Below are 25595 nucleotides of genomic sequence, written 5' to 3' on the forward strand. Positions count from 1 at the left end.
GTGCATCTTTTTACTTTTTCAACGTTTGATTAACCTGGGAATTTCCAACGCTTCCTCAGGCGTTCCTTGTAATAACAAACGGTGCTGAGAGGGAGGAGCAACGGCTGCGCTCCCCATCCCGCTCTTTTAGGGCGAGCAGGAATAGTCTGAGCCTTGTTTTACAAACTTTATAGATTTTATAGTTTTAACACTGCGCCAGTATCGCTGGAAGGAGCCGCACGAGGGACACCAACCCCCTCAGCCTGCCTTCCCCCCCCCCACCCCCCGGCCGCCGCCATGCCCGGCGGCGCCGGAAGGGATTTGTCGCCCTTCCGCCGCGGGGTCACGTGACGTCCCGTCGGCCCCGCAAGATGGCGGCGCCCATGTTGCTGCCCGAGTCCCCCCTGGGGAAGCTGAGGTGAGGCCGGGCCGCGGCCCCCCCCCCGCCCCCGCCGCCGAGGGAGGGAGCCCCGGGGGGGCCCCGGGGGGGGTCCGCGGCCCGCTCCTCGTCCCGGCCGAGGGCCCGGCGGTGCCTCCGTGCGGCGGGCCCGGCGCTGAGGCCGCCTCGCGGCCGGGCCCGGGAGTGGCGCAGCTCCCTGCCGCCATGGCCGCCCCGCCGCCGGGGCCCTGCGGGGGCCCTGAGGGCCGGGGGGGGCTCGGGGAGGTGCGGGGGAGGCCGTGAGGGGGCTGCGGGGCCGCTGCGCCGCGCAGGGGTTGGGAGCCGGGCTGAGGGGAGCGGGGCGCGGGGCGGGGGGGGGCTGCGGACACCGCCCGGCGCACGCTGAGGGGGTGAGGGGGGTCCCAAGGCGTTGGTGGTGCGGGGGGGGAGGCCAAAAAATGACCCTGCGGCCAGGTTTGGGTCTGTGAGGGAAGGAGCTCGGCTTGCTGCGGGCCGCCGCGGTGCTATGAGTGGCACGCAGCACTCACACATAGCCAGGAGCTTAGCTGGAGATGCAGGTGAGTTTGGGGCTCTCTGAGGTAACGCCTCTGGAATGCTGTGAAATGGCAGGCGCTGAGATGGCAGGGTTTGGATCTGCTGTCGCTACTCGGAGTGGCAGGATGGGGAGCGCTGGAGATCATCCCTCCGGTTCTTCTGTTATGAGTTGGCCAGAAACAGTGGAGCCAGAAGGAAAAATGAAAACAAGGCTTTGGTGTGGAAGGATCGTTAGATACTTGGAGGATTTCAACCCTAATGAAAACAAGATGCTGTTTCCAAACACACTTGCAGAGTTACCAGATGAGATTTCAGGCAAAACACGAGTGTGGCCAAGATTCAGTGGTGGAAAAATGGACCTGAGAATTATTTGTGGCAACTGATACATGTCTTTTTCATATTAAAACCACTGTCTGTGGAGAGTATCTCGGTAGAAGGGTAGAGACTTTAAACTTCGTGCCACATGAAAAGAGAGAAACACTAAAATATTCTGAAAGGGGTATCACAACTTCAGTGCAGGATATGCCCAATTTCTTCTCCCAGATCTTACCTAACGACCGAAGTTCAGGCTCATGGGGAGATTTCATGAAGCTGGTGATAACGCTAAGCCCTGCAGAGCTCAAGAAGGATGAGACTCTCTGTGTTGGTCCCCAGCGAGGTCGTTACTGCTGGCAACGTGCAGTTGTAACGGCATAGTTGCGGATTTTATTACTGTGCCAGATATTCCTGTGGAGTTGCTGTTTCATATGAATATTCGTTAATTTTGCAGTTGTGAGATTTTATGCTGCTGATGTAATTGAGTGTATATATGACAGTAAAACTTAATCGTTTGGGTATAGTAATGTAAAAAATTTCTCATCTTCAGCCATCAAAAATACAGAGCTATTCTGAAAAAAGAAAAGCGGAAAAAAAAGCGGCAGGCACTGGCCAAACTGAGAGACTCTGGTAAGTGTGAAGAGTTTCATATTTTGTGTATTTTCACTGACTGTGACATCTGATCATTTAGATGCGTTGTTTTTTGTCTTTTCTCAGAAGCTACAGAAAAAGATGAATCGGTGTCTGAGGAGGAAGAGGAGGAACTGGAAGAGGAGGAAGAAGAAGAAGAGGAGAAAAAGCTCGAGGCAGAAAGGTGAAACAGCTAGAAACTAACATATGCTTAGTAGATAGGTTTTTAGCCAATTACATTTTGAAAACTTGAAAAGTCTCAATATATTTTATGAAATAGAATCCTTAATCTGTGTTTAATGCTACACGGGATTTTTCTAATGCATGAATGACTTTCATGGCATTTTCTATTTCAAAGAGTATTAGATAAACTGTAGTTAATGCTGAACTAATAAATTTGAATTACATGCATGACAATTGCAGGAAGGCAGTAAAATTTGTCTAAGTGGCATCTGGTTTCCTTGGTAGACAAAAACTACATGAGCAGTGGTTGCTGAGAGAAGAAAAGGCCCAAGAAGAGTTCAAGCTTAAGAAAGAAAAAGAAGAGGCTGCAAGAAAACGTCAAGAAGAAGAAGAGGTGATGCATAAACTGAGTGTTATAGTTGTGCCTGGTAATAAGGAAAACTTCTAAAAGTCTTTAATATCTTCTACTGTTCCGTAGTGTACGCAGTTTTGTTGATGTTGCTAAGTCTGAAAGCGTAAGCTCTTATAGTTTCTTTCATTCTAGATAGAAAAATTAAAAAGACACAAAAATACTCTTTAAATGGATTTTTGTTCAGAGATCTAGTGGTTTATGACTGAGTGAGAACTTTATGGGCAAGGAGCTACAATACAACACGATAGTTTCAAATTTGACTGTAGCGATTATAAAATATTTATTTGTTTCCTTAAATAACTTTTTAAAATCTCTTTTATCGTAAAGAGGAAGATCAAAGAAGAATGGGAAGAGCAGCAAAGAAAAGAGAGAGAAGTCGCACAGCAGAAGCAGCAGGAGAAGAGAGAAAGAGAGGTGATTCCTGGCAGCGGGAGGATAAACGTGTTACATATCCTCTCGCATTATCTGATGCACGAGTCTATGCATGTTGAAGGCGGATTCTATTCTAACTGCAAGTGTATAAATGTGTTAGTTACTTCTCTCAGTCCTACGTTGCTGAAATTATTCTTCATTGTTAAAGAGGAGCTAGCAACTCTGTTTACCTGGGGGGAATAACTAATTCTAAATCATGGGGTTGTTTGTAATATGTACTTCTGTGCATCAGTTAAACGTGAAGGCACACTGTATGTGCACTTCTTTACGTCTTTACGTTAAAGGTGATCCTTATTTACTGTCCCAGTTGAACACAATCAGTATGGAAGAAAATTCCCAATGAGGACATGGAATTACATTGCTGCTGTTCCTTAACAGAGTTCTTACTCAAAAGATACATTACAGCTCTTCTTTACCTGACTCATCCAACAGGACGTATCTTTTTTTCCAGAGTTCCCTGAGTGGAGGAAAAAAGTTATACTGGAAATAGTCATTTATAACACTTCATTTATAACACTAAGTGTACATTCTTCTTAAGTTTTAGGAGTCGAATAAACTGGATGTAAGATGCCTGTATGGAAATCCAAAGGGAGGACTGGCCTATCACCAGTAAAGGGTGATTGCAGCTTCCCAGGACCCGTGACAAATCAGCTTCTCCACATTAGCAAAAGGTTCTAGTTTAGTACAACTCCTGGGAGGTGCCTTGATACCGTGTCTGGTAGCCGTACTAGGAGAGGAGACATGAGCACGTGGTATTGTCTCCTGCACTTAATTGTTGCACTTAATGTCATGAGTTACATAACACTTCCATGACGAATGAAAAAGAACAGCAGTTGTGTTTCCTGCCAGTCTTCCTCTTGTGCTATGTATCCATGCCTTGCCAGAGTAGGGAGAGAAAATGTTGGTCTCACCCCTGTTGAAGGTTGAGGTAGAGTTCCCAGAACTATACCATGGTAACAGCAGAATTTTGTTCCTTCCCTTTCTTGGGAAGGGGTTTATGTGGTGCCTGGGTTTGCCCAAGCTTCCAGCGGACTAATTTTGTCCCCTGCACTAAATGGAAGCTGCTTTCTGGTTTTTGTTCTGTTGTTTGTTTTTCTGGATTACTAATTTACTGGTCTAGTGAGCTAAATTGGCTCATAGAGGGCATTGACATGCGCTCAGAGGGATGCTGTGAGTGCTCAGCTGGGAGTGGAGCCACCCATTTCAGCAACAGAAAGTTAGTAAATTGATTTGGCCTGTCTCTTCAAACTGCATTTTATTCAAATTCTGACTCACTGACTGAAAGAAAAGGTTTATTTTTTTCCCCCTTAAGATGGGGAAATAGTTATTCTGGGTTTTTGTCTTTTTTTCCTCACATTGATTTTTTTTTTTTTTAACTTGCTCCTCCTCTTTTTAGATCTAATTAATTCTCTTCCAAATCAGAACAACGATAATGTGTTTTCTTGCATTGACTGTCTTTAAGTGTCTTTATTCTTGAAATTTCTTAGAATAATTTGAGAGAACTAATTTCCAGCTAGTCTTGGAGTGTGTCTATTGCTTTGCTCATCCCACTTAGAGGAGGGAAGGGAAAGAATATCCTCATTGTTTTTGCTTTGTTTGAAAGAGTAGATGCAGCAAAGCTTACCAGGTTTGATATTAAGATTTCTTAGCAGTTATAAACTTGGGTTTAACAGAGGCTTAGTAAGCTATGTGCTTTTCTGTGGTACACAGGATGTTCCAAGTCAAAAAGTTTAGCACAACTAAATGATTACAAGTATAACTGTGACAAGATTGAGTACTAGACCAAGAGATGCATTTAACTATTGAGTAGTTCAATGATAGTTTCAAAAAAGAAATGAAGCTTTTGAAGTTGTCTAGCATTTAGGTTAGAAAATTGTCCACATGAAAGTCTAGTCTGATGTATCCTTTAACAGCTTTGTACCATGTGAAATGCTACAAAGCAAAGTAAAACATCTGCTTTTAAAGCAAACCCCACGAAACTTTTATCATGTCTAATCATTGAGTATTGTAAATTAGGTTCTTAACTAAAGAAACCAGATGTTTTGTGTGTCCTTGGGATTTTCACTAGTCCTGTGTTTGCACCATTTATAGGCAGCTGTGCAGAAGATGCTGGATCAAGCCGAAAGCCAGGTACGCTCAGAGTCTTTTTTTTTTTGAAAAAAGAACTGAAAAATAATTTAATTGCCGTCCGGTGTTTGCCTCGTAGCGTGCTGTCCATCTGCTCTCAAGAACCTAATGGCCTGAATAAATTGAATATCTAGTGGTTTGCGTGAGCAGTAAACAATTATTTACTGGGTGGAACATAATTAAGTGTATTTCTGGCCGGTTGATGGCAGTGCATTTGTGCATGCTCATTGCTGTTTAGGAGGTCTGAGTCAAAAATGAATCTGAAAATACTGCTGTGTGCTGTGTTTAAAACAAAACAACAAAACGCCCAACCCACAAACCTAGGAACAGTGGATTTTTGGAGCTTAGAGAAGGTGAATTCGTTTTTTCCAGTTTCCTTAGAGAACAACCTGATACGGTTAAATTTGTGAATACTCATACTCTGCATAAGTCCGAAAATTAAATTTTAACCCAGTTACCTGTTGAGGGTTGATTGCTATTAGCTACATTCAATTCTGAATTGCATTTAAAGAGTTTTCTTAGGCAAGGAATCTAAACCTTTATTTTGCAATATGGGTAGAAAAATGCTCGGAGCTATTGGTGCTGAAGATGTATTAGCAGCCACTTCTGCGAGGGCAGAGGCAGAAATATTGCGTGTTGGTCTTTATGTGGTATCAGTGCAGGGTTCAGTTACTTCAACAGCATGAACAGTGATAGTGCTGTTTTCTTGAGGGGAAATTATGGCTGAGAGTCATGAGCAGAGCTGGTGGCAGAGTCAAATGCTGCTCATAAATAAACAGTTTTCAATTAATTTAAATGGAGAACTTAAGCTAGTTAGCTTTACAGATCTTTTGGCTAAGGAAAATTACCTTCTTAAAACCTGTTTTGTTTATGGTCAGGCTTGCAATTTGATAATCCCAATTTGAATTTTAGAAATCTTAATGTGATGGCCTGAGCTGAGCAGTATGAATGTTTTTCATTCCAGTGCTAACTGTGAATTTAATTGCTTTTTAATTATGGCCTTTGGCAGGTTACTTTTATTTAGCCTTTCCTAACAGCATAAAAAGTGATAATATGACTGAGCCTTAAGCTTTTGCAAGGACAGATAAGTTAATAGTCCCAGACTTCTGTCTGCCAGGTGTAAAAAGTGCTGCTCAGTGTGTGCTGGTGTGAAGTACCTAACAGGTTTAGCTGAATGAAAATAAACTGTCCCAATATTTGTAATTCTTGTGGATGACAAATGAAATTGGTGTTTCAGGAGCAAATATCGCAGCTCATTTATTTATTTATTTTTACTTCAGCAAAAGAAAACACACATTTTGGTTATATTTTATTGTTAATATGTAATTACGAATATGGACTTGTTCGTAAAACTGCACAATTATCAAGAAAAGGGGCTTCCATCACCAAAGACCCAAGGCACTGGGTAGCTTTCGGTTTGTTTTTTGTTTAAAAAAATAAAAGCATAAATAGGTTCAAGCTTGCATTTGTACTAATGCAGTGCTCATAATTGCCTGTGAATTTAATTGGTAGCTTCATTTTGATACTAAATCTTTCTTCTTTTTTATTTTTTTTAACTTACATGTATTTTAATATTTGTTTTCTTTTTCCACAGCTGGAGAATGGTGTGTCCTGGCATAACCCAGAGCCCCCAGAGAACATAGGAACAGAGAAGGACAGAGCAAATTGCCCATTCTATATCAAAACAGGTTCCTGCCGATTCGGAGACAGGTAATCAATTGAATATTTACCAGCAGGAATGTTTTGGAGGGGTGAGAGGCAAGCAACTTCATTAGTTTATGTGCAAACTGAAGAAATCTTGCTTCATGAATTACTTTTATTTATTTGGATGGGATACTGTTATTCATGGTGGAATTAGACATTGAGAGCAAAACTGTTGACTGCCTGGAACTGAAGCATTTATTGTTAAGGCGTATTATTGATGGTACATTCTGGTTCCACTGGCCAGACTGCCTTTACCTTAGAGCTGGCAGATGCACAGATTCGTTCAGACAGAGTACATTTGATTTCTGCTATTAGCACAGGCCTCACATGTCAGCTGTTGATTTTTATCTTGATTAGTTTGCATACGCTGCATCTTTTTAAAAATAAATATATAACTAGGAAGATGTCAACTAAAGCAAAACTGTGGTACGTCTGCACAGTTGGGAAAGATGTTGTAGTAGCTTCTGGAATTCTCCTATTTGTTTACTGTTAAACGTGTGGTACACTCATTCTTGGTTCTTGTATACTTGTATACTGCTGTGGGTGCCCTGTCTGGGAAAGGAAATACAGTAAAAGGTGAGAACAGAGGAAGGACAACAAGATAACGAGAGATGAGGAGCAGCTTCTGTAGGAGGACTGGCTAACTGGTCTAGGCTCTTCACTTTCAATGAGTTGATGGAAGGGGGCTTTGGTAGATGAAGTCATGAGCAGGATGGGAAGGATTATTTGCTTTTAGCATGAAACAGCTTAATTCGGTGTCCCCAAGCATTTACTACCTTAAAACAACAAAAAAAACACCTTCCTCATAGGAAACAAATTGTCCTCTGGCAACAAATTTCACATTGAGGAAGTCAAGAGCATAAATGGGTCCAGGATTACAGGTTCATTTGTGACCATTGAAATTGGTGTCCCAAATTAAGAGTCTGGGTGGAAAATCCCTTAATTTCTGTGCATGTTAAGAAGGAAATATAGATCAGCAGGGAAAAACTGATAATTTTTATTTTTTTTTTCTATTACACGAATCTTCAGCATAAGCGAGTAAGGCTGTTTAACTAACTGTTGTGGTTTCCCCCAGCTGGCAGCTAGACACCACGCAGCTGTTTGCTCAACCTCCCCCCTCCCTCTCTGGGATGGGGGAGAGAAATGGGAAAGTGAAGCCTGTGAGTTGAGATAAAGACAGTTTATTAAGACAGGAAAATAATAATAACAATAATAATAATAACAACAATGATGATAGTAGTAGTACTACTACTAATGTGTACAAACAAGTGATGCACAATGCAATTGCTCACCACCCGCTGACCGATGCCCAGCCTATCCCAGAGCAGACAGCTCCTCCATCCCAGCTAGCCACCCCTATATATTGTTTAGCATGACGTCAGATGGTATGGAATACCCCTTTGGCTAGTTTGGGTCACCTGTCCTGGGTCTGTCCCCTCCCAGCTCCTGCTGCACCTCCAGCCTGCCTGTTGGCAGGACAGAGCAAAAGGCTGAGATGTCCTTGGCTTGGTATAAGCACTGCTCTGCAACAACTAAAACATCGGGGTGTTATCAGCACTCTTCTCATCCTAAGCCAAAACATAGCACCCTACCAGCTCCTAGGAAGAAAATTAACTCTGTCCTGACTGAAACCAGGACACTAAATTGTATCACTGAAATGAGTGTGATCCATGTACTGTAGTTTCCTTCCTCCTAAAAGTAATTTGTTTCGGAGTGATGCATAGTGCAGACAATTATGTGATTACTGAACTCTATGTAAGTTTCAAGCCCGTAAGCCGTTATATCTTTTTCTATTCTGAAATATGGGATGAATGCCTAAATAAAACCTTGGGCATTTATTTCACCGCAAACAGCATTATTGCTACTGAAATTTTCATGCTTAGTTCTTTGTAATCTTTGTAGTATTTTTGTTTTGGAGGTACTAAATGGAGGTAACCTCCTTGGGTTAATCATGAATTGGCCATAAATCAGCTTTGCTGCAAACTATGCATAAACTTTGTAACTACGTACCGGGAAACATGGTATGCTGCCCTTCTCTCACCTGTAGTTGTTGATTTCAGCTTCTTCTCCTTCATCTTCCTTCTTTGTCTTCACATAACATACTTCTGTCGTATTCTGGTCATTTCATCCCCTGCTGCTAGCCATAAGTAGAAGGACTGAGGTACAGGCAGGATAAGGAATGAACGAATAGGGTAGAAGCTGAAATGAGCCACAGTGGTGAAAAATTGGGAGCTCATATTATCAATACAATAATGACTGACTTGTCAAAGCTCACTGTGCCTTGAAGAAAGCAAAACTTTTTCAGTCGATCTTTATTGATCATAGAATCATCAAGGTTGGAAAAGATATCCAAAATCATCTGGTCCAACCATTACCCTACTACTAAATAATCACAATAATTTAAATACTAATTATTTTCTAGCAATACTAAATTCTGGGTCATTTGTTTTTTTTGGGGTGGCTTTTGTTCTGTCATGTGCTACCTGTGTACAGGCAATGCTGGTTGGGTATAATATTTTGTGTTCCATAATACAAACAGCTGTGAAATGAGGTCGCTTTTCAAATCAAAAAAGATAAATTCATTGTCTCACTTGTTTGTGTGTTTTTGTTTTTTTTTTTTTTTCCTTTTCTTTGTTTGGTTGGTTTCTAAGTTGTAAATCAGAACGTGTGAGTCAATTTCTAGCTGGCAAGATGCAGGAGGAAACTTTCTGTCTTAAGTCTAGGCTGTAATTGCTGGTTTTAGACCTGACCTCCCCCAGTTTGTCTGTGCTTTGCCATTGCTAGATAAGAGAGCAGACTAGTCTGACTGTTGCTCTGATCATGTCATGAAAAGCAGAAATGTGTTGGAGAGCGTATGACCCAGTTACTCTGTGAAGTGTTTGAAACAGATCATAAAGCACAGTGAAATAAACACGGGGGCTAGCATCCGTGCTCTTATCAAATCTAAAGGTTTGTGGGGGAGAGCTGTGTTTCGTGAGCGAGGTAGCCCGAAGATGATAGACAGCGTGGGAGATCTTAATACTTTTATGGCTGCCCAGAAGATGCAGATTAAGCTATGACTTGTTTATAATAAGCATTTTTTTTAATGGAAAAAAATAATAGGGTATTCATCCAACTACAGGGCTAGACATGTTTTCTTTTTCTCAGCCCTGTCCCACCTCACAAACCTCCTCTTCCCTGTGTGCAGAGAACGCTACCAGTAAAAGTTCTTTCAGTTCTTTCAGCAAAAAGAAGAGCAGGGACTTTTTTTTTTTTTTTTTTTTTTAATATTGTAAAAGACTGTTAGTATTTCTGTAAAGCCATTGAGAAATGGGGAATGCATTTAAGCCTTGCAACTTCGGCTTTTAATACGTTAAGGGTATCAATGTCTTCTGCAGACAATTTTTTTAATGTAAGAATATATTTATGATTGACAAAAAGCATTATTTGCAAACTCACTTCCAAACTTTACTATCTTAATTATTAAGTAACTTGATTTTCCACTAGTGGGTTGTTTTTTTGTAGTAACTCTCTCAACATGGCAGCTGTTCAAAGCTTCAGCAGGTCCGTCTTCACCAAAAGTGCAAACCTTCTTCGTTCTTCCTCTTTGTAACTATCCAGGTGTTCTCGTAAGCATAACTATCCAACGTCTAGTAAGACACTACTTGTCCGAGGGATGTTCATTACGTTTGGCATGGAGCAGTGCCGGCGGGATGACTACGACACCGATGCGAGTCTCGAGTACAGTGACGAGGAAACCTACCAGCAGTTCCTCGAGTTCTATGAGGACGTGCTCCCGGAGTTTCAGAACGTGGGGAAGGTTGTTCAATTCAAGGTATGCGTAGGAGTCTAATAGCTTGTCTCTTTTTTTTTCAATTCTTAACTTATAACGCATCACCTGTGTTTTACTAGCCTTTAGAGAATTCTGTGCAGTATGCTCTAGCTAAATCCCATATCCTTGAGAGAGCTGTCTGGTGTCTGCTGCAAACTATGCATCTCTCTTGGCACCTGTAAACTTCCAACTGCTTCTACAGAGCATTCTGGGTGAATCTTCTCTGCTAGTCTCCTGAACTGTCATAAAAGCGGGTGCTTTTACGTTGCCAGGTGTTGATACAGAACAACAGTCCACTTAACCTCACAGTCCCTTCTCTGCTTAGCCTGTGATAAGCCCCAGAGGGCCCATGGATTAAAACTGCTAGGCAATATTAAAGGTATCTGGGCTAGTGCATTTGTGCCACTTAAAGCTGCACCAAAGGAATGATACTGTGGAGATGCAAAAAGTATTTGGACTATACACCCAAATACTGTCATTTTAGAACTGGTTAGATAAAATAAACTCAAGTGGCAATGAACCAAAAAGGTAGGAGATATTTCAGTAGCAGGAATTAATTTGAAATGGCTGTATTACAAAGAAGTACGTTATGTGAATGGTGTTGAGATTTGTCATCCAGCCTTAGTTTCTGCATCTGGCTTCCTGAATTTTTTTCCTATTTATATTACGATTTCTCAGGGGGAAAAATGAGGGTCCTGTAAATGGAGACCTTGGAGATGAATGATGCATTTTGACAGTCCCTTGTTGTCATAAAACGTGCAGCTTGGATGGTGAAATCTCCTTGTAACAAAACTTATTGCAGCATCCCTTTCTGCTTGCCATTCCTAAGTGTTTTTCTGTAGTCACCAGGAGGCATGCTGTGCCTTTTCTCTTTTTGTTTCTCTGTAGTGACAGCTGCCTTAGAACAGAGATTGTATTAGCATTTCAAGCAGGAGGAAAGTTTAAAAAAAAAATAAATATGAATTTTCAATAGCTGTATAATGAGGTTGTAAGAAAGAAACCTTTACTTGTTTGGATGAGTATCCCACCTTATTTTGACTCAAGGGATATTAGCCAGCAATGTTCCATTGTAGAAGATGGGATGTATATTCCCACTGGAACATGTGTTGAAATGCTGTCTTACCTTCAAACTCGGATCCTTAAGGTAGTATCTTTGTTGTGTTTTGTGCAACTATCTTCTAAAGTTGCACGTACTTGGATCCCTGTGGCTAATAATGGGGTAAGAGCTTCTAGTGTGGGGTTTCATAGCTTCTGAAGTAATTGTGCAACTGTATTTTGATTTTCAAAGGCGTTTTCATTTTATTAGAGATGTTTTGAAATTATGTGTTGGCAGCTGGAATCTCAACCATGGTTGAGTCTCTCCTACCATTTATAATCATATTACACTCATGCCTGTTTCAGCTGACTTCCATTTCCAATGTGGTACGGGGTTTTATTCTTACTGTTCTTTCTGGGAAGCTACTCCTGAATCTGGCAGGTTCTGACAAAATGCCCTTCTTTTCTTTTCCCACCCAAACATGTTGAAGATGAGGTTGTTCTTACACTAACGTTGCTATTTATCTCAAATACTGTGACTATTTACTCTGTAATATTTAATTACATAACTGTTCCTTGTTGCCTCTGAAGCCCTTGCCTAATCCAGAGGTGTATTCTCTGAGGGTCCAGTGATGAAAGAAGCTGCTTGCCTCATTTGGTGCGGGTATTGGAAGAGGCCTGGGGGCAGGAGGGGCTGGGCTCACAGTTCTGCTCTGGAGAACCAGGTCCTAACTGGCCTGGGCCTGCACATCTCAGCATCCCTAGCAACTAGTAACAAGGTTTTTGGAAGTTAAATTGTGTATTTTTGTGAGTTCTGGATAGACTTTGAATGCTAGATTATAGTGAAAAATAGCTATCAGAACTGTTCAGTGAAAGCTAGTGGCTTCAGCTTTCCTAACTCATCTCACAGGGATGCTGTGAAGGTAAATTGTTCTAAACATTCTTCTTCCATAACGAATCCCACGTTTCCTCATGGGGATACTACTGAATGTTTTCAGAGCAGGACTTGGCAGTCGCGTAGTAGGGTTGGCCCAGACTTAAGTGCAAGACAATGGAGTACAAGCTGCCTTGTGGACTAACTGAAGCAGAGGACCTAGTTGTAATCAAAGCAAAATGCTGGAAACATACAGACATAAACCAGATGGCCTTTGTTGTCTGAACATCGTATCTGATTAAGAGTATGTTTTGAAGAAAATAATACACAAGTTCATATTGATGTGCTGTCATAAATCAGAATGGCTGCCACCTTCATGTGTGTAACTTGCTGTACATCAGCCTTCAGTTGTCCTAACTTAATGTTTTGATCTTGTTAGGTCAGTTGCAACTATGAGCCTCACCTGCGAGGAAATGTGTATGTCCAGTACCAGTCGTAAGTATTCACAATCTTACCAAGTTTAGTTCTAAAACTCCAAAGCCCAGTAATGAAAACTGTATAATCCAAATGATTTGTTCTCATACTGCAATGGGAGCCTGAAATTGGTAAGTGACATCCTAAATGCTTGTACAGTGATAATGTTACACGTTTGTTTGTTCCTTTCTTTCTTTTTAAAGGGAGAAGGACTGCCAGGCAGCTCTTGCTCTATTCAGTGGCCGATGGTACGCAGGCCGGCAGCTCCATTGTGAATTCTGTCCTGTGACAAGATGGAAGACCGCCATTTGTGGTGAGTTACATAAATGCTCGTAAAAGAGAATGTGCGTTAATGAAAGAGTTAATGTAGAAGTGAAAAAGAGGGAGTTAATCTGTCACTTTGATTCAGCCAGTGCTTCAGATCGAGTTCATTTCTATTTGGAAGACAAATATGCTTGCTTGCTTGTGTAGCTCTAGGAAGGAAAGGGAATATTTGTCCTCTGTCACTTAAGCATTTGAATCATCCTAGTGGATTTGCTTGGACTGGAAGAGAAAGCGTAGATTCCAGCTTTAGAAATAATAACAATACTAAGGCAGAAGTGCAGAAAATACAAATTTATCTCTTTCAAAAGCAACAATAGTTTCTCAACCATCAACAGTTCTTAGCAGTAACTTACATTTGACTTCTCTGTATTTACATTCTTAGAAAATTTAGAGTGCTAAAATTATTTATGAAAATAGTTTTAAACTGAAGCTGTAATAACCATCTTAAATACATGTTAGAAGGTTAATTCCAAGAAAAGTACCTGTTGTAAAAATAATCTTGGGTGAATTAAATTGGTAGGTGTTCAGATAGATGTTTCTCTGTTGGAGGAGGCAAAATTAAGTTCAGAAAGCTTCATTTCCAGTAGGTGCGTAATGAAGGTTTAACAGGTCTGGTTCATTAAAAAAAAAAAAAAAAAAAAAAAAAGCAAACCCTCATCTGTTGCAGGCTTATTTGAAAGGCAGAAGTGTCCAAGAGGGAAACACTGCAACTTTCTTCATGTATTCAAAAATCCAAACAATGAGTTCTGGGAGGCCAATAGAGACATACGTATTTCTCCTGAACGGACTAATCAGTTGTCTAAAAACTCTGAGAGGAGAAACAGATCAAGCCATCGTGATGACTATTACAGCCGGTCAAGGAGAAGGGGCAGCCCAAGCCCAGATCATTCTTACCGCAGAAACGGAGAATCTGAGAGAAAAAAGAATCGCCGCAAAAACAAGAGGAGGCGCCGGTCTGGCAGGTCAAGGAGTCGAGAAAGGAGGAGGTCTCGCAGCAGAGGGAGGAAGAGGAGAGGACGCAGCCGCAGCAGAAGTTACAGTCGAACACGTAGTCGGAGCAGAAGTCGGAGCTCTTCTCGATCCAGGAGTAGGGGTAAAAAGAGATCAAGCAGCAGAGGAAAAAGTAGTGAAACTCCCAAAACAAAGTGAGAATTAATCTTAGAAGTTGCTAATTGATCAAATGTTGATCAAATGTAGAGCTGACAAATATCTTTCCAATAGGGCACCAGATACGTTTGAGTTTCAAATAAAGTGTTCTTGCACATTAAAATGTTTCTTCCTAATAAAGGAACCTAGTTTACTGTGTGCTAAGCTTCAGAAAATTAAAAGTTTAAGTCCTATATGAGGTGTAAATGTCAAGTACTCTAGCTACTCTGTCCCTCTGAACTACTGCAACATCTGGATGCATCCTGAATACAAAATAGAAAGAGAAGTAAAGCTTTTTTGGTATATGCTTATTTCTGTGTAACGTGTGTGTTAAGTGTTTCCTGTCCCTGTAAGGAGTTAGTACAGAACAGCTAATGTGCTGTGAACTCACACAGCAGCACGCTGCCAGTTGAAGTCTGTGTAAAAGACAGCCATTTATGTTTACCGTATGTTTATGGGCTATCCTGTTCTAGACAAAGTAATATAATCATGTTATGCATTGGAGAAAAGGGATCTAAAAGGCTTCACTGTTTGCTTGTACAATACTTGCCCAGTAGGAGCTTTGTGGTCATAAGTGTTGGATTTTTCTCTCTCCTGTGACTGAGCTGCTGAGCTAATTGCCTGTAGGGATTGCAGTAGACAAAAACCAAGTAGGAATTACACAGGAAAACAATCAATTTATTCAGTACCTTAATCCCCAAGTAAGTGTGGAGACCAATCACTTGTAATCCCTGGAGTGAAGACAGAAAATACTTTGCATACTTCTTGGTTGCATACCATTTGTAGTTGAAAACAACCTGCCTAACCTCTTACGGAGTGGGAAGAAAAGTGTAAATCTGGTAACTAAAGATGGGAATGTCATTGTAAAGGCTCAAGATGTTGCAGAGTGGCTAAAGAAACTCAGTATTATTTTATACCTGAAGTAATATTTTAGGTTTTTTTTGTGAGAGGATTTGATATCAAGCCTTTTTTTGGGGCTTATATTACAGTTTAAGGCACTCTACTGCCTAGCTCCCTTACAGTCAAGGTGGAGAGGGGTGCTTAAAAATGAGGTTATCGGGACGAAGCTTTTTATAACTGACAGCTGTGTTAGCGGAGTACCTGCAATTAGCGAAGTTCTTATAGCTATTTCTTCAGTTTTAAATGAAAGATTAGTGCTGTTAAATTGACTGTACTTCACCCTGTTTACCTTTAGGTTTTTAACTTGGGCACTTCGATGTCTGTTTATGCTTGGAGAGAGCAGTTTGTGACCCCGAAGGTGTGGGTGCCCCAGGTGTCTGCAGAGATAGCTCTCTCTCTTCAGCCTCTCCAAAGAACTTGGGACTCCTGCCTCTAGAGCACAGTTCAGACCACTTGTTAAGTTAGAAGCCTCTGAAGTAGGCATGAAATGCTCCCAAATAGGTGTTTGTTATGACTCAACAACATAGCATCAAGTTCTTTAGCAAATCTGGACATCCAAACTCCAGTGTAGCTTTCCTCATAGCAAGAGCATTTTTTTTTCCCCAGGATAGAGTGAATGACCATTGTTCTGGATATAATATATATATATTTTTGCTTTTCTAAATGCATACTGCACCTAGCATGCTGATTATACATTTTCCTTCTTTCATGTGTAACTGTTGTCCAATTTGGAGTAATACAACAGAAGTGCTATATATTGTTGTTCAGTTCAAACCCGACTTTCAATATGTATTGTCATAACTGTAGGCAGAACTGTAGCTTAGTTAATTTGATTAAATGTTTTAGTTATTAACAGATGTAGGGACTGTAATAGCATAACTTTTGAAATAATAACTTCATTTGAAAGGCAGATTTTGATGGATAGACAGCACCATTTTAAATTGTATTTGAGAAATTTGTGACAACCGCTTTCTCATAATGTATCTTTCCTGACTAGATCTCACAGGCAGATTTTCCCCAGGGTTTCTATTTTTTCATAGATGGGCACTTGTGCAGAACGCAGTAAACCGGTACAGTTGAACTGGCCTTCCCCACTTGCTGGGCAGCATCACCAGCAGGCCAGGAAGATCATTTCACTGGTGCTGCCTCGCGTCTCACAGCCCGCATTCTGGTGAGCTGGACTGCTGGTGAAGGCTCTTGGATGGAAAAGTTGATTTGTGCCACCTGCAGTGTGTTGTACATTCCCCTGCCATGCAGCGTGCCGCTTGTGCTGTTGCTGAGCGTTATCTGAGGGAAGTAAATCATTGAGCTCGACCAGAAGTGAAATGGGCAGTAGGATGCTGGTTTTGTGATGATCTGTGATGAGCAGGGTGAAATAAATGAAACGGACCTCTCTGGGACTGAGAATTCCACAGGTAATTAGGCTCCTTGTCCCCATGGTTTTGTAAAGGGAGCAGGGAAGCTGAGCTGCTGTATTTTATCTTTTTTCTAAAAAAAAAAAAAAAGTTCTTAATAATAATTAAAAAAAAAAACATTGCTCAGAGATGCATGTAAAACTTAAATATACTTTATTTCTGCTATCCTAATGGCTGAGGCTTCAGCTTTTTTTCGTGAGGTCTGGATCCAATGTGCTGGCTGCACCCGTGCGCTGTAGAACTGGTAGCTGTAATTATCATTGTTTCACATGCAGTCTGCTTATTACACAGAAATTGAGTGCTGTAGATCTGACATTTAGTTTGCATTTGTTAGCATGAAACCTGGCATTCAACCAGTTTTCGAAATTAAGAGTTCATGTATTTCAGTAGTTTCCCTACTTCATAATCTTAAGTAGTGTCATATGCATGGTTTTGTGTTTCCTTATTAGCTGAGTGAGCTATTTATTCTGAAGAGACAAAGAGCCTAGAAGTTCTTAAATGTTAAGCTCCTTTTTTTTTTCCAAAGGGGAAAAGCCCCAGAAAACACAGAAGGGATTTAAATTTGCAAGGAATAGTTTGTTCTCACCATGTACTATTCTGCATAATCCACATAAAAGGACCTTATAAAGTGAATTCCTAGTGGCTAGTGAATTACTACTTTTTATTAATGACTGCTTAAGGCAGTTGCTTTTATGCTTTTTTTTTTCTAATTTAATTGTGCAAGGATCACCAAGAGGCTTTGGATTGATTATGAAAGCAGGTACTGACACAGAGCTGCAAGAAGGTGGTTAGGGCAGCAGCAGGGGCTTGCCAGCCAGCTGAAGGAGTCAGGGCAGGGAGCAAATGCTGCTCCGACCCTTCTCTTGTGGAAGGAATAAATGTAGGGGAGCAGAAAGCTGAACCTGGAAGTCCCAACTACTTCATGGAAACCATGCTGTTCCAGGTGATTACCTGATGTGCTTTGTGACAGTAAGTTAGTGTACTGCCTGTGGCAGAAGGGGAATACTGTCAGAGGGGTAGGAGCTACTCCTGTCAGCAGCAGTAGGATCCCTGCCTGGTGGCGGTTAGGCACCTGGGAAATAGGCTTGCCTTCTACCAGCAGCACAGCCTCACGTTCTCAGTGGTGCCTGCCTTGAGGTGATTTCCCTTTCCTTGATGCTTGCTGTGCTCATTGCGTAGCTGGCTCCCATCACGCAGCTCACATGTTCACGTGCTGAATGCAAGACTTGCATTTTCACAATGAGGGAACAAGTGTAGAGGAAGGCCTTTCCTCTCTGGCGCTTTCCATTAGTGATGGAATGAGTGGTCAGAAGACATTCTGAGTAACTTTTCAGCTTTAAACACTTCAGGAGGACAATCCTTGATTCAGTTGCATATTACCACATGCAGTGCATCAGTAATTACCCTGATGTTTACTGGTTATATACCTGTACCAGTAGCAGCATCTTTGGGATGTGCAAAGTGACAGTTTTCAGAAGAAATGCAGGAGTCCGCTCTGAGATGCTGTTGCTTCCTGTCCTGTAACAGCACTTTAAAAATGTGAAAGTTAAAATCTTAAAAGCTCAGTTTAGTTTCTTACATCACTTGAAGAATGCAGCTGATTTTGCTTTCGCTATAAGCTTGCTGTAATTAAAAAACACACACAAAACACTTATTCCACCCATTCCTTGTATTCAGCTCTGATGTATCAGCTGAATACAGCATCTATCACATTTTTTTAAAAAACAAGAGCTATCTGACATACAGTTCAGAAAGCCACTAGACTGAGTAGAAAGCAAGCTGTGCAAGCATAACCCATAAACACCCATAAACATGGTAATTCAGCAAAGAGGCAGCCACAGCATGACCATCATCTCAGTGTTAACCCAAAAGGAACAGCAGATGTTTAAGGCCTCTTCAGCTTGAAGATTCAGTGATCACAGTGAGGGCACTCAGGCCAATAATCCCTTGCCTAAACAATTCAGAAAGTCTACAGAACTCCTTAGCTTTTTTTTTTTTTTTTTCCCCTTCTCTAACTAAGATAGAAAATTTAAGAAACAAAATGTTTCTTCCATATTAAAGAATGCCCTAAAGATGGTAAGTTTTCCCCGTGCTTTTGCTGGTGACATCAGGCAGTTCAGTTGCTTCAGAAAGCTGGAAAGCAGATGAGTCAAGAGAAAATTGGTTGAGACGAGGACTTAGGACTGTGAATGCTGCATTGACATGTTTGTAATCCCAAGTGAGGAACTGAACAGCAAGCTTGTATTACCTAGAACCCTCTCTCAAGCAACATGTGATTTGTTTTAATTTCAAAGTGAAGTGGCACTACCGCAACAATTTACCATCCCCTTTAATAAATTCCATGTTTAATGTGATAAGGCTTCCAAAAACTTGCTAATTTATTGCTTTCTGTAGAATTTAAATGGATGTAAATAACTAATCTTGGACACAGTATTCTCACACATTTTTTTAATAAAGTGCTCAAGAGCAGGTTAAGCACTGTAATAAAATTTCCCTTTTTTTTTTAAGCTGGCACCGAGTAGCCTTTTTTTTCCTCTGAAAAAGAAAAAAAAAAAAAAAAACAGTACTAATTACATATAAACACAAAGCAATGGTGTAAAAATGGACATTTATTACAACTAAACCAATGTGACAGTACGACGGAGGTCAAACAATTTATTCATCACAATCACAACAAAGCTTAACCCAGCCAAGCACATACAAGTGACAGTGTAAACTTTAAAAACGCTGAATACGTAGGAAATTGCTTCAGGTTTGACTAAAGGTAATTTCACCGCTTTGATCTCACACTGAGGGATATTCTAATACCATATTAACCTCATCTATCCCCGCACATTGTGCACAGAGAAAACGCAAACCACTGCTTTTGTGTGCCTGAAGTTAACCGCAGTCTCTAGCAATGCGGTAATCCCAGGAATGGCTTAAGCAGACAACATTGAACACCGCGAGTTCACAGGCTCTGCTCCAGCACTGCCACTGAGGCATGCAGACCCACCCCTGCCTTCTGCTGCCACCAGCACTGGGACCTGGGTCAGGGAACTCACGCCTGTCACCACTGCCCCTCTTCTGGTGGGTTACATTTAGCGTCCATGAGGCCAGGCCCACAGCCTGGCTCTCCCGCAGCTGGGTAACTGCTCGTGCAAGCGCTGCACAACTGCCTCCACCAGCCCTGCCAAAGCTCTGTTTGGGGAGAACATCCATGGCACTACGTACTTAACTGACCCAGCCAAAACATGGACTTCTACAGTGAAATCGCTGGGAAGGGAAGAGAGGGAAAGAAAGCCTGGCATTCTCAGGGACCATGCACACACACAGAACTTTGCTACTCCCAGGTGTGCCGATACCTTCTCAGAACTCGCAAAGCATACATGAACCACATCTCCTCAAGTGAAACAGTTTGGATGTACAATTAAAGAGCCTGCGAGAAGTGTCAAACTATCACCTGGTAGCACTTTGCCCCATTTGCAGTGAGTCTCATATACAAATCTGGCTTTAAAAGTTCTCACTGCAAATTAGCTGGTTATACCACTGGACACCAGGTAGGAGTTTTATAAGGGATGTGTCCCACGTGAAACATGTAAGTCGAAAGTATTCAAACATGAAGCTGACACTGTTTTTCCTAAAGGTGCTTATACACCCATTAAAGCATAACTATAAAACACCAATAAATACAAATTAAGTTGTAGAGTTCAAAAGAAAATCATAAAAACTCCCTTTTGTAAAGCTCCCTCTTTCCATGTTCAAAAGTATCCCATTTTCATTACATACCTCTATAGTGTCAAAAAGGCTACTTTTTTGTGTGTTTATATTCAGAGCAAGCTAATACTGATTTAAAAATAGTTTCCCTGTTTGGATTTTTAAATACATGCATTCCCTTTTTAATACAGTAACTTGCACAGATTTGCTCAGATAACTACATGTAAATGCATTTTCACTGCTAGTAAATGATCAGTTTGCAGCTTTCTTGCAAAAAGCATTACCACCTTAACAGTTTTTAACCAGTTTGATATGCAGATCCTAAGAGGATTCTTTGGTATAATGGCAAATTCAGTAGTAAACAGTTATTTCCAATCTTAATGCATCAACTGAAAGAAAGCAGGATTATCACAGCTGTTGACTAAAAACGTAGATGAACGAAAGTCTTTGGTTGCATAAACACAATTTCTACAATATAACATTTCATACTTGAAGTTGTCCATGTAGTTTCCGTTCATTTAGATATGCTATGGCAATGATACATTTATTTCCTGAAGTCAAGTTTGCTTATAAAAACAGTACACTTACTGAAATCAAATGCAAATTTTCTGTAAATGCAGAGGAGACATCAAGTCAATTTAAATCTAATTCCCTTTCCTTTATCGTGTTTGGACTTCGGTTTCTTGTTCCCTTTTCAAAAGGAGAATTTATCTTGTAGGCCTGAATGAAGCAGCTTAGCAAAACAGTAATACTGACAAACAGCATCTTACACCATTAGCTAAACATTACAATGAAGGCAGTGAACATTTACAGTATGAAACACTGAGATGTCATCAGCGGAACAGAAGATTTATGTCAATCCAATTTCTTCAAGTACACTACGTGGGGTCTCTGCTTCCTATGGAGGGAAAATTTGAGACAGTGGTAAATGGATCCTGTGCTTCTACTGAACAGTACCATACATGAGAGTTAGTATGAACGATGCTTAATTAAAGAAAAGCTGGAAGACATGAAAATATAAAAGCACTGCAGTTTGCAAACATGGCATTAGCTGCACTTTTCAAAGAGCTGTTAATTAGATTGTCATGGTTCACAGGAAGAGCTGGTAGATTTTATTGCCCTTAAGCATAATAAAAAAAGCAATTCAAGTGTACCAGCAGGGAACAAATCACAACCCAGTAATAGAGATATGAACTGGGGAGGGACAGGGAAGCATCTTGCAATGGAATCTGCCAGTTATTTTTGTGGTGAGTTGTTTCATGGGTCTCTGCTAGGCTAGAAAGAATACACAGATGAAAATACTGAAGGTACTTAGATACGGTATCCCTCATGCTCTTCATGAAGAGCCTAGACTTTTTACACAGGTAACATGCTTAGCTTAAAAAAAATAAATCCATGTTCCTTGGTACACCTGGTGTCAATGAATTTACTGTTTTGACAGGGGAGGAGTTGCCAGGATTGGAACTGAATTATTCTACAGCAGGTAGAATGCAAAGTTTTACGTTAATTCTATTCTTGCAGAACGTTGTTTTATGTCAGAACAAGTTGTTTTATACAAAACTCCGAATGGAACTCGATGGAATGATAACATCAGTTCCATATTCATTATTGCTATAGCATCTGAAAAAAATATTAATTTGATTAGAAACATTAAGCAGTACTTCACCATAATGATTAAAAATATGATAGTAAATAAAAAGGGATACCGTATCTTTATGGAAACATAAGCATTTTTAATATCCAGAGTATGAATAAACTTACTTTAGCATCCTAAAGCAAGACATGTCATGAAGCAGGAAAAAGGCAAATAACAGTTAAAGCAGCAAACAAATGTTTTCTAAAACTGTTTTCTAAACATTTTTTTTCTCAAAAAACATTTTTTTTTTTTTTTGTAAAGTACAGAATTAAAAGCCTTAAATCTTGCAAGCAACACCAGAACTTTGTTTCTATCTGCTTTGACTATGGAGCACAAAATGATCACATTTAGAATCAATTCAATTCACATGTAAGACTATTTAACACAAAAATTTATAATAAATATAAAAATATATATGAAGTTATAATATTTTATAGGCAAATTCACTTGAAAGTCAGCATTTGGAGAAGTCCACTGCTGAGCACTTTCAGATGGCTTCCAAAATCCAGAAAAAAAGCAAGTTAAAACTGGAAGCGAGATACTCAGTGAATTAAGGATGAAGTGTTTTCTCACTGATGTGATATTTAAATATTCTTAGAACTGCAGTGACCTTGATAAAGCAAGGCAGTACAGCTTAAAGACTTGTGTTTTAACATGCCCACCCCAAAAAGAAACACTGCTTGAAAAGGAAGCTATATCCTCTCTCTCTATATATATCCTTATATATATATATCCTATATATAAGTTTTTAATATAACCTGTAGCATTAAATTCCCAGATGACTTTGTTGCATTCATTTTAAAGGATATGCCTCTCCCCTATCCAATAACTTGAAGCATTTTATTCCAAAAAAAAAAAAAAAATCCTACACTTTTAACCAACTACAGCAACAGAACTCAAGTGGAAAAAAAAATATTGAGGAAAACATGAAATCGTGAAACTTCTCACAGATTTCTGGGTCTTGAAAATATTTGTAGTAGAACAATCATTCAAAGTTTTAAATTGACTCAACAGCAGTAGATGCTTACAGTTACAGTGGTGAAGCAGTATATTTAGTAAACAACCTAAAAAAAGGTTGCTCTAACTCTGAAGACAGTACACTGCTGCTGTATTTAGAGAGCACTTTACTATTACCATCTCGACTGCCTATTCAAAGTTGCAGATAATTTAAGTATATGCCTGCTGAAAATTACGATTAAATTTCTTCAAATAAATCAAGGTCATTGGCTGATAATGAATTTAAAGCAAATTATTTCAAGGACATTGGCTACTTGCCCACAGGTAAACCTCACCAGTTAAACTCAGTAAGATGTTAACATTTTAGTACTACAGTAGCAGCCTTGAGGCAAACATGCCTTCTTACATGCATATCAACAATATAATCTCAACAGGAACACCTAAAAGCTAATGTGTTTTGCTAGAATAATTTCATCAATTATGACTTTTAAGAAACAAATGGAATGGATTATGTTTTGTTCGTGTTATTTGTTTTAGGAAGTGTCAAACATTTTATGCAATTATGGACTACATTCCGCTTTATTATACGCTACCTGCAGCTCAGAATCACCCAAGGCAAACAATGCAAATTTGAAATATATCAGAACACAGATGAGGAAAAAAGCCATTCACATGAGACAAAAGTGCATGCAATACTTTTATTTCAAACATGCCAGGGAAGCTAATTCATTACCTAGTCATTTAGAAGCAAGCAGCTGTATACAGATAACAAGAAAAACAGCATCTCATTACAGCTCAATGCACAGCATTTTAAGCCAACAGGCATGAAATAATGCAGGCTAAAGCAGCATTAACCAGACATTCAGAAATACATTGTTAATGTCTTACAGAAAAAGGCAAACTTGGAAATGGAAAACCACTCCTATGATCTTGTCTTCTATGATTTCAGAATGATGCAAGTCTAACCCAAATCTTTTGTCCCATCTCCTAAATCTCTCTTCTTTATGTCAGTTTAACACTTGAAATGTAGTGCATTACCACATATAGAATGTGGAATTAGCTACCTGTAAGTAGCTAGTTAACCTCTGTAACCGCCTCTTTGCTAATTATATTTCAACAATTTTCAAAGACAGCATTGGTTTGAGGTTACAAAATACACTCTTCTGCTAGGCTAACAGAGGATGCAATGAGTGCCCTCTCATTCTGCTCGCTCTTTCTAACTGAAAGTTATTCATCATATTTAGATATGTGGCAGTTTGCTGATGCACACTGCAGTCTGCACTTAAAACTGGAAACATCAATTGAAGGAGACACATTTCAAGTATGCTATTAATGAACTTAAAGTCTTTCCCATCCTAATCATGTGGGAAACAATGAACTTGTTCTCTCCTTCAGTAGCAGCAATTGTTTAACTCACAAGTGTTTTTAACATTGAAATACAAACGTTGCAACTTCCAGATTTACATGAGTCATTCTCATTGCCCTAATCAATCCTGTCTTCCTTCTCTTTGTAAGGTAAGGCACACTATTGTACCAGATTCAGCAAAGGATACTGGTATGAGCATCTTTAATTAAGATGCAAGATCTACATAGAATTATGTGCAGTATTTAATACTTCTGTATACATATGTAGTAGTTCCACACACTACTACTACTACACTAATTTCTCAGTAAATATTAATATAATCTACTGATTTTAACTCTATGTTTAAATACCACCAAAACTCAGTTAAAAGATAACACAGGTCAAGTAATATTACAGTACAGGTGCTGCAGCAAATAGATGATTAGCTCAGAAAATTCTGCAGAACTTTTAAGCACAAGGCTTCAAGCTTACACACGATAAAAAAGTTAAACCATAGGCAAGTTAAACCAAGAAGCACAAGTTTTGTTGAAATGAGACACGTGAAGAGACAACACTGTAAAACATAAGGGGAAGAGGAAAGTACAACAGCAGAGAATGGTTGTGGCATTCTATTAGATTCAAGATGACTGGATTCACCCAGCTGATGATAATGTTGTCATGAGTAAGTCACAGGTCTATCTCCTCTGAAATTCTGCATGCATGATGAATGAAGCCATTTAGTACACTGGGACATTAAAGTATTCATGACGTGGCTACAAAAGAAATGTACATATTCTTACACATAATAAAAAGGTGGACATATATGCAAGGAAAAAAAAAAGATTCTCACTTTTGTATCCCTGACATGGAAGAATGTTTTGTACATCAAATAAATACTGCATTTTTGACTGCTCTAGGTGTCCTAGGGAAAAAGTTATGTTTTTCCCTCCCCTGTACTTGCATGCTGGCAGCACCAACATATAGGAGAGTTTCACATCATAATTACTCTAGTAATTACTCTAGAAAGTTCAGAGTTTCTTCTCAGCCAAAAATTGTTTGAAGGTAGCTGTTCCAGAGATGGCTCACCCTGTGTATCTGCTACGTGCTAGCCTCTTTGGCAGGAATCAACTTTTGGCTGCTGTGAGAGACACGGCAGTGTGCTAGGTGAACTCCTGACATCTCCTGCCATATCTGCTCTCACGAACACACACCGATAAAAGCCCCCAGAATACAACTGCAAGGAGCACAACGTGCCAGGGTAATGCA

The 25595-nt window shown here is 40.1% G+C and overlaps 2 protein-coding genes across 6 annotated transcripts in view; one reads left to right on the plus strand and one right to left on the minus strand.

Annotated features, from left to right (window-relative positions):
- The first annotated feature begins 304 nt into the window (after window positions 1-304).
- On the plus strand, window positions 305-14691 carry ZRSR2 (zinc finger CCCH-type, RNA binding motif and serine/arginine rich 2). The gene is made up of 11 exons (XM_084510187.1): window positions 305-397; window positions 1779-1858; window positions 1946-2042; window positions 2327-2435; window positions 2781-2867; window positions 4977-5015; window positions 6607-6722; window positions 10317-10530; window positions 12876-12931; window positions 13114-13223; window positions 13902-14691. Exons 1-11 carry the CDS (start codon window positions 351-353, stop codon window positions 14381-14383), a joined length of 1437 nt encoding a protein of 478 aa, XP_084366313.1. The 5' UTR covers window positions 305-350; the 3' UTR covers window positions 14384-14691.
- A 4595-nt stretch (window positions 14692-19286) lies between these two features.
- Window positions 19287-25595, minus strand: part of AP1S2 (adaptor related protein complex 1 subunit sigma 2) — a 30735-nt gene continuing 24426 nt past the window's right edge. For 3 of the 5 annotated variants that reach the window (XM_084510237.1, XM_084510239.1, XM_084510238.1), the window contains one exon: window positions 19287-21289. In XM_084510237.1, the coding sequence (XP_084366363.1) occupies window positions 21242-21289 (48 nt within the window). In that variant the 3' untranslated portion in view covers window positions 19287-21241. Of the gene's footprint in view, window positions 21290-23668; window positions 25103-25595 lie in introns of those variants that run through there. The other 2 variants (XM_084510241.1, XM_084510240.1) reach the window with 1 other exon arrangement.

This window comes from Aythya ferina, assembly GCF_964211825.1.
Source record: "Aythya ferina genome assembly, chromosome: 1".
NCBI lineage: Eukaryota > Metazoa > Chordata > Aves > Anseriformes > Anatidae > Aythya > Aythya ferina.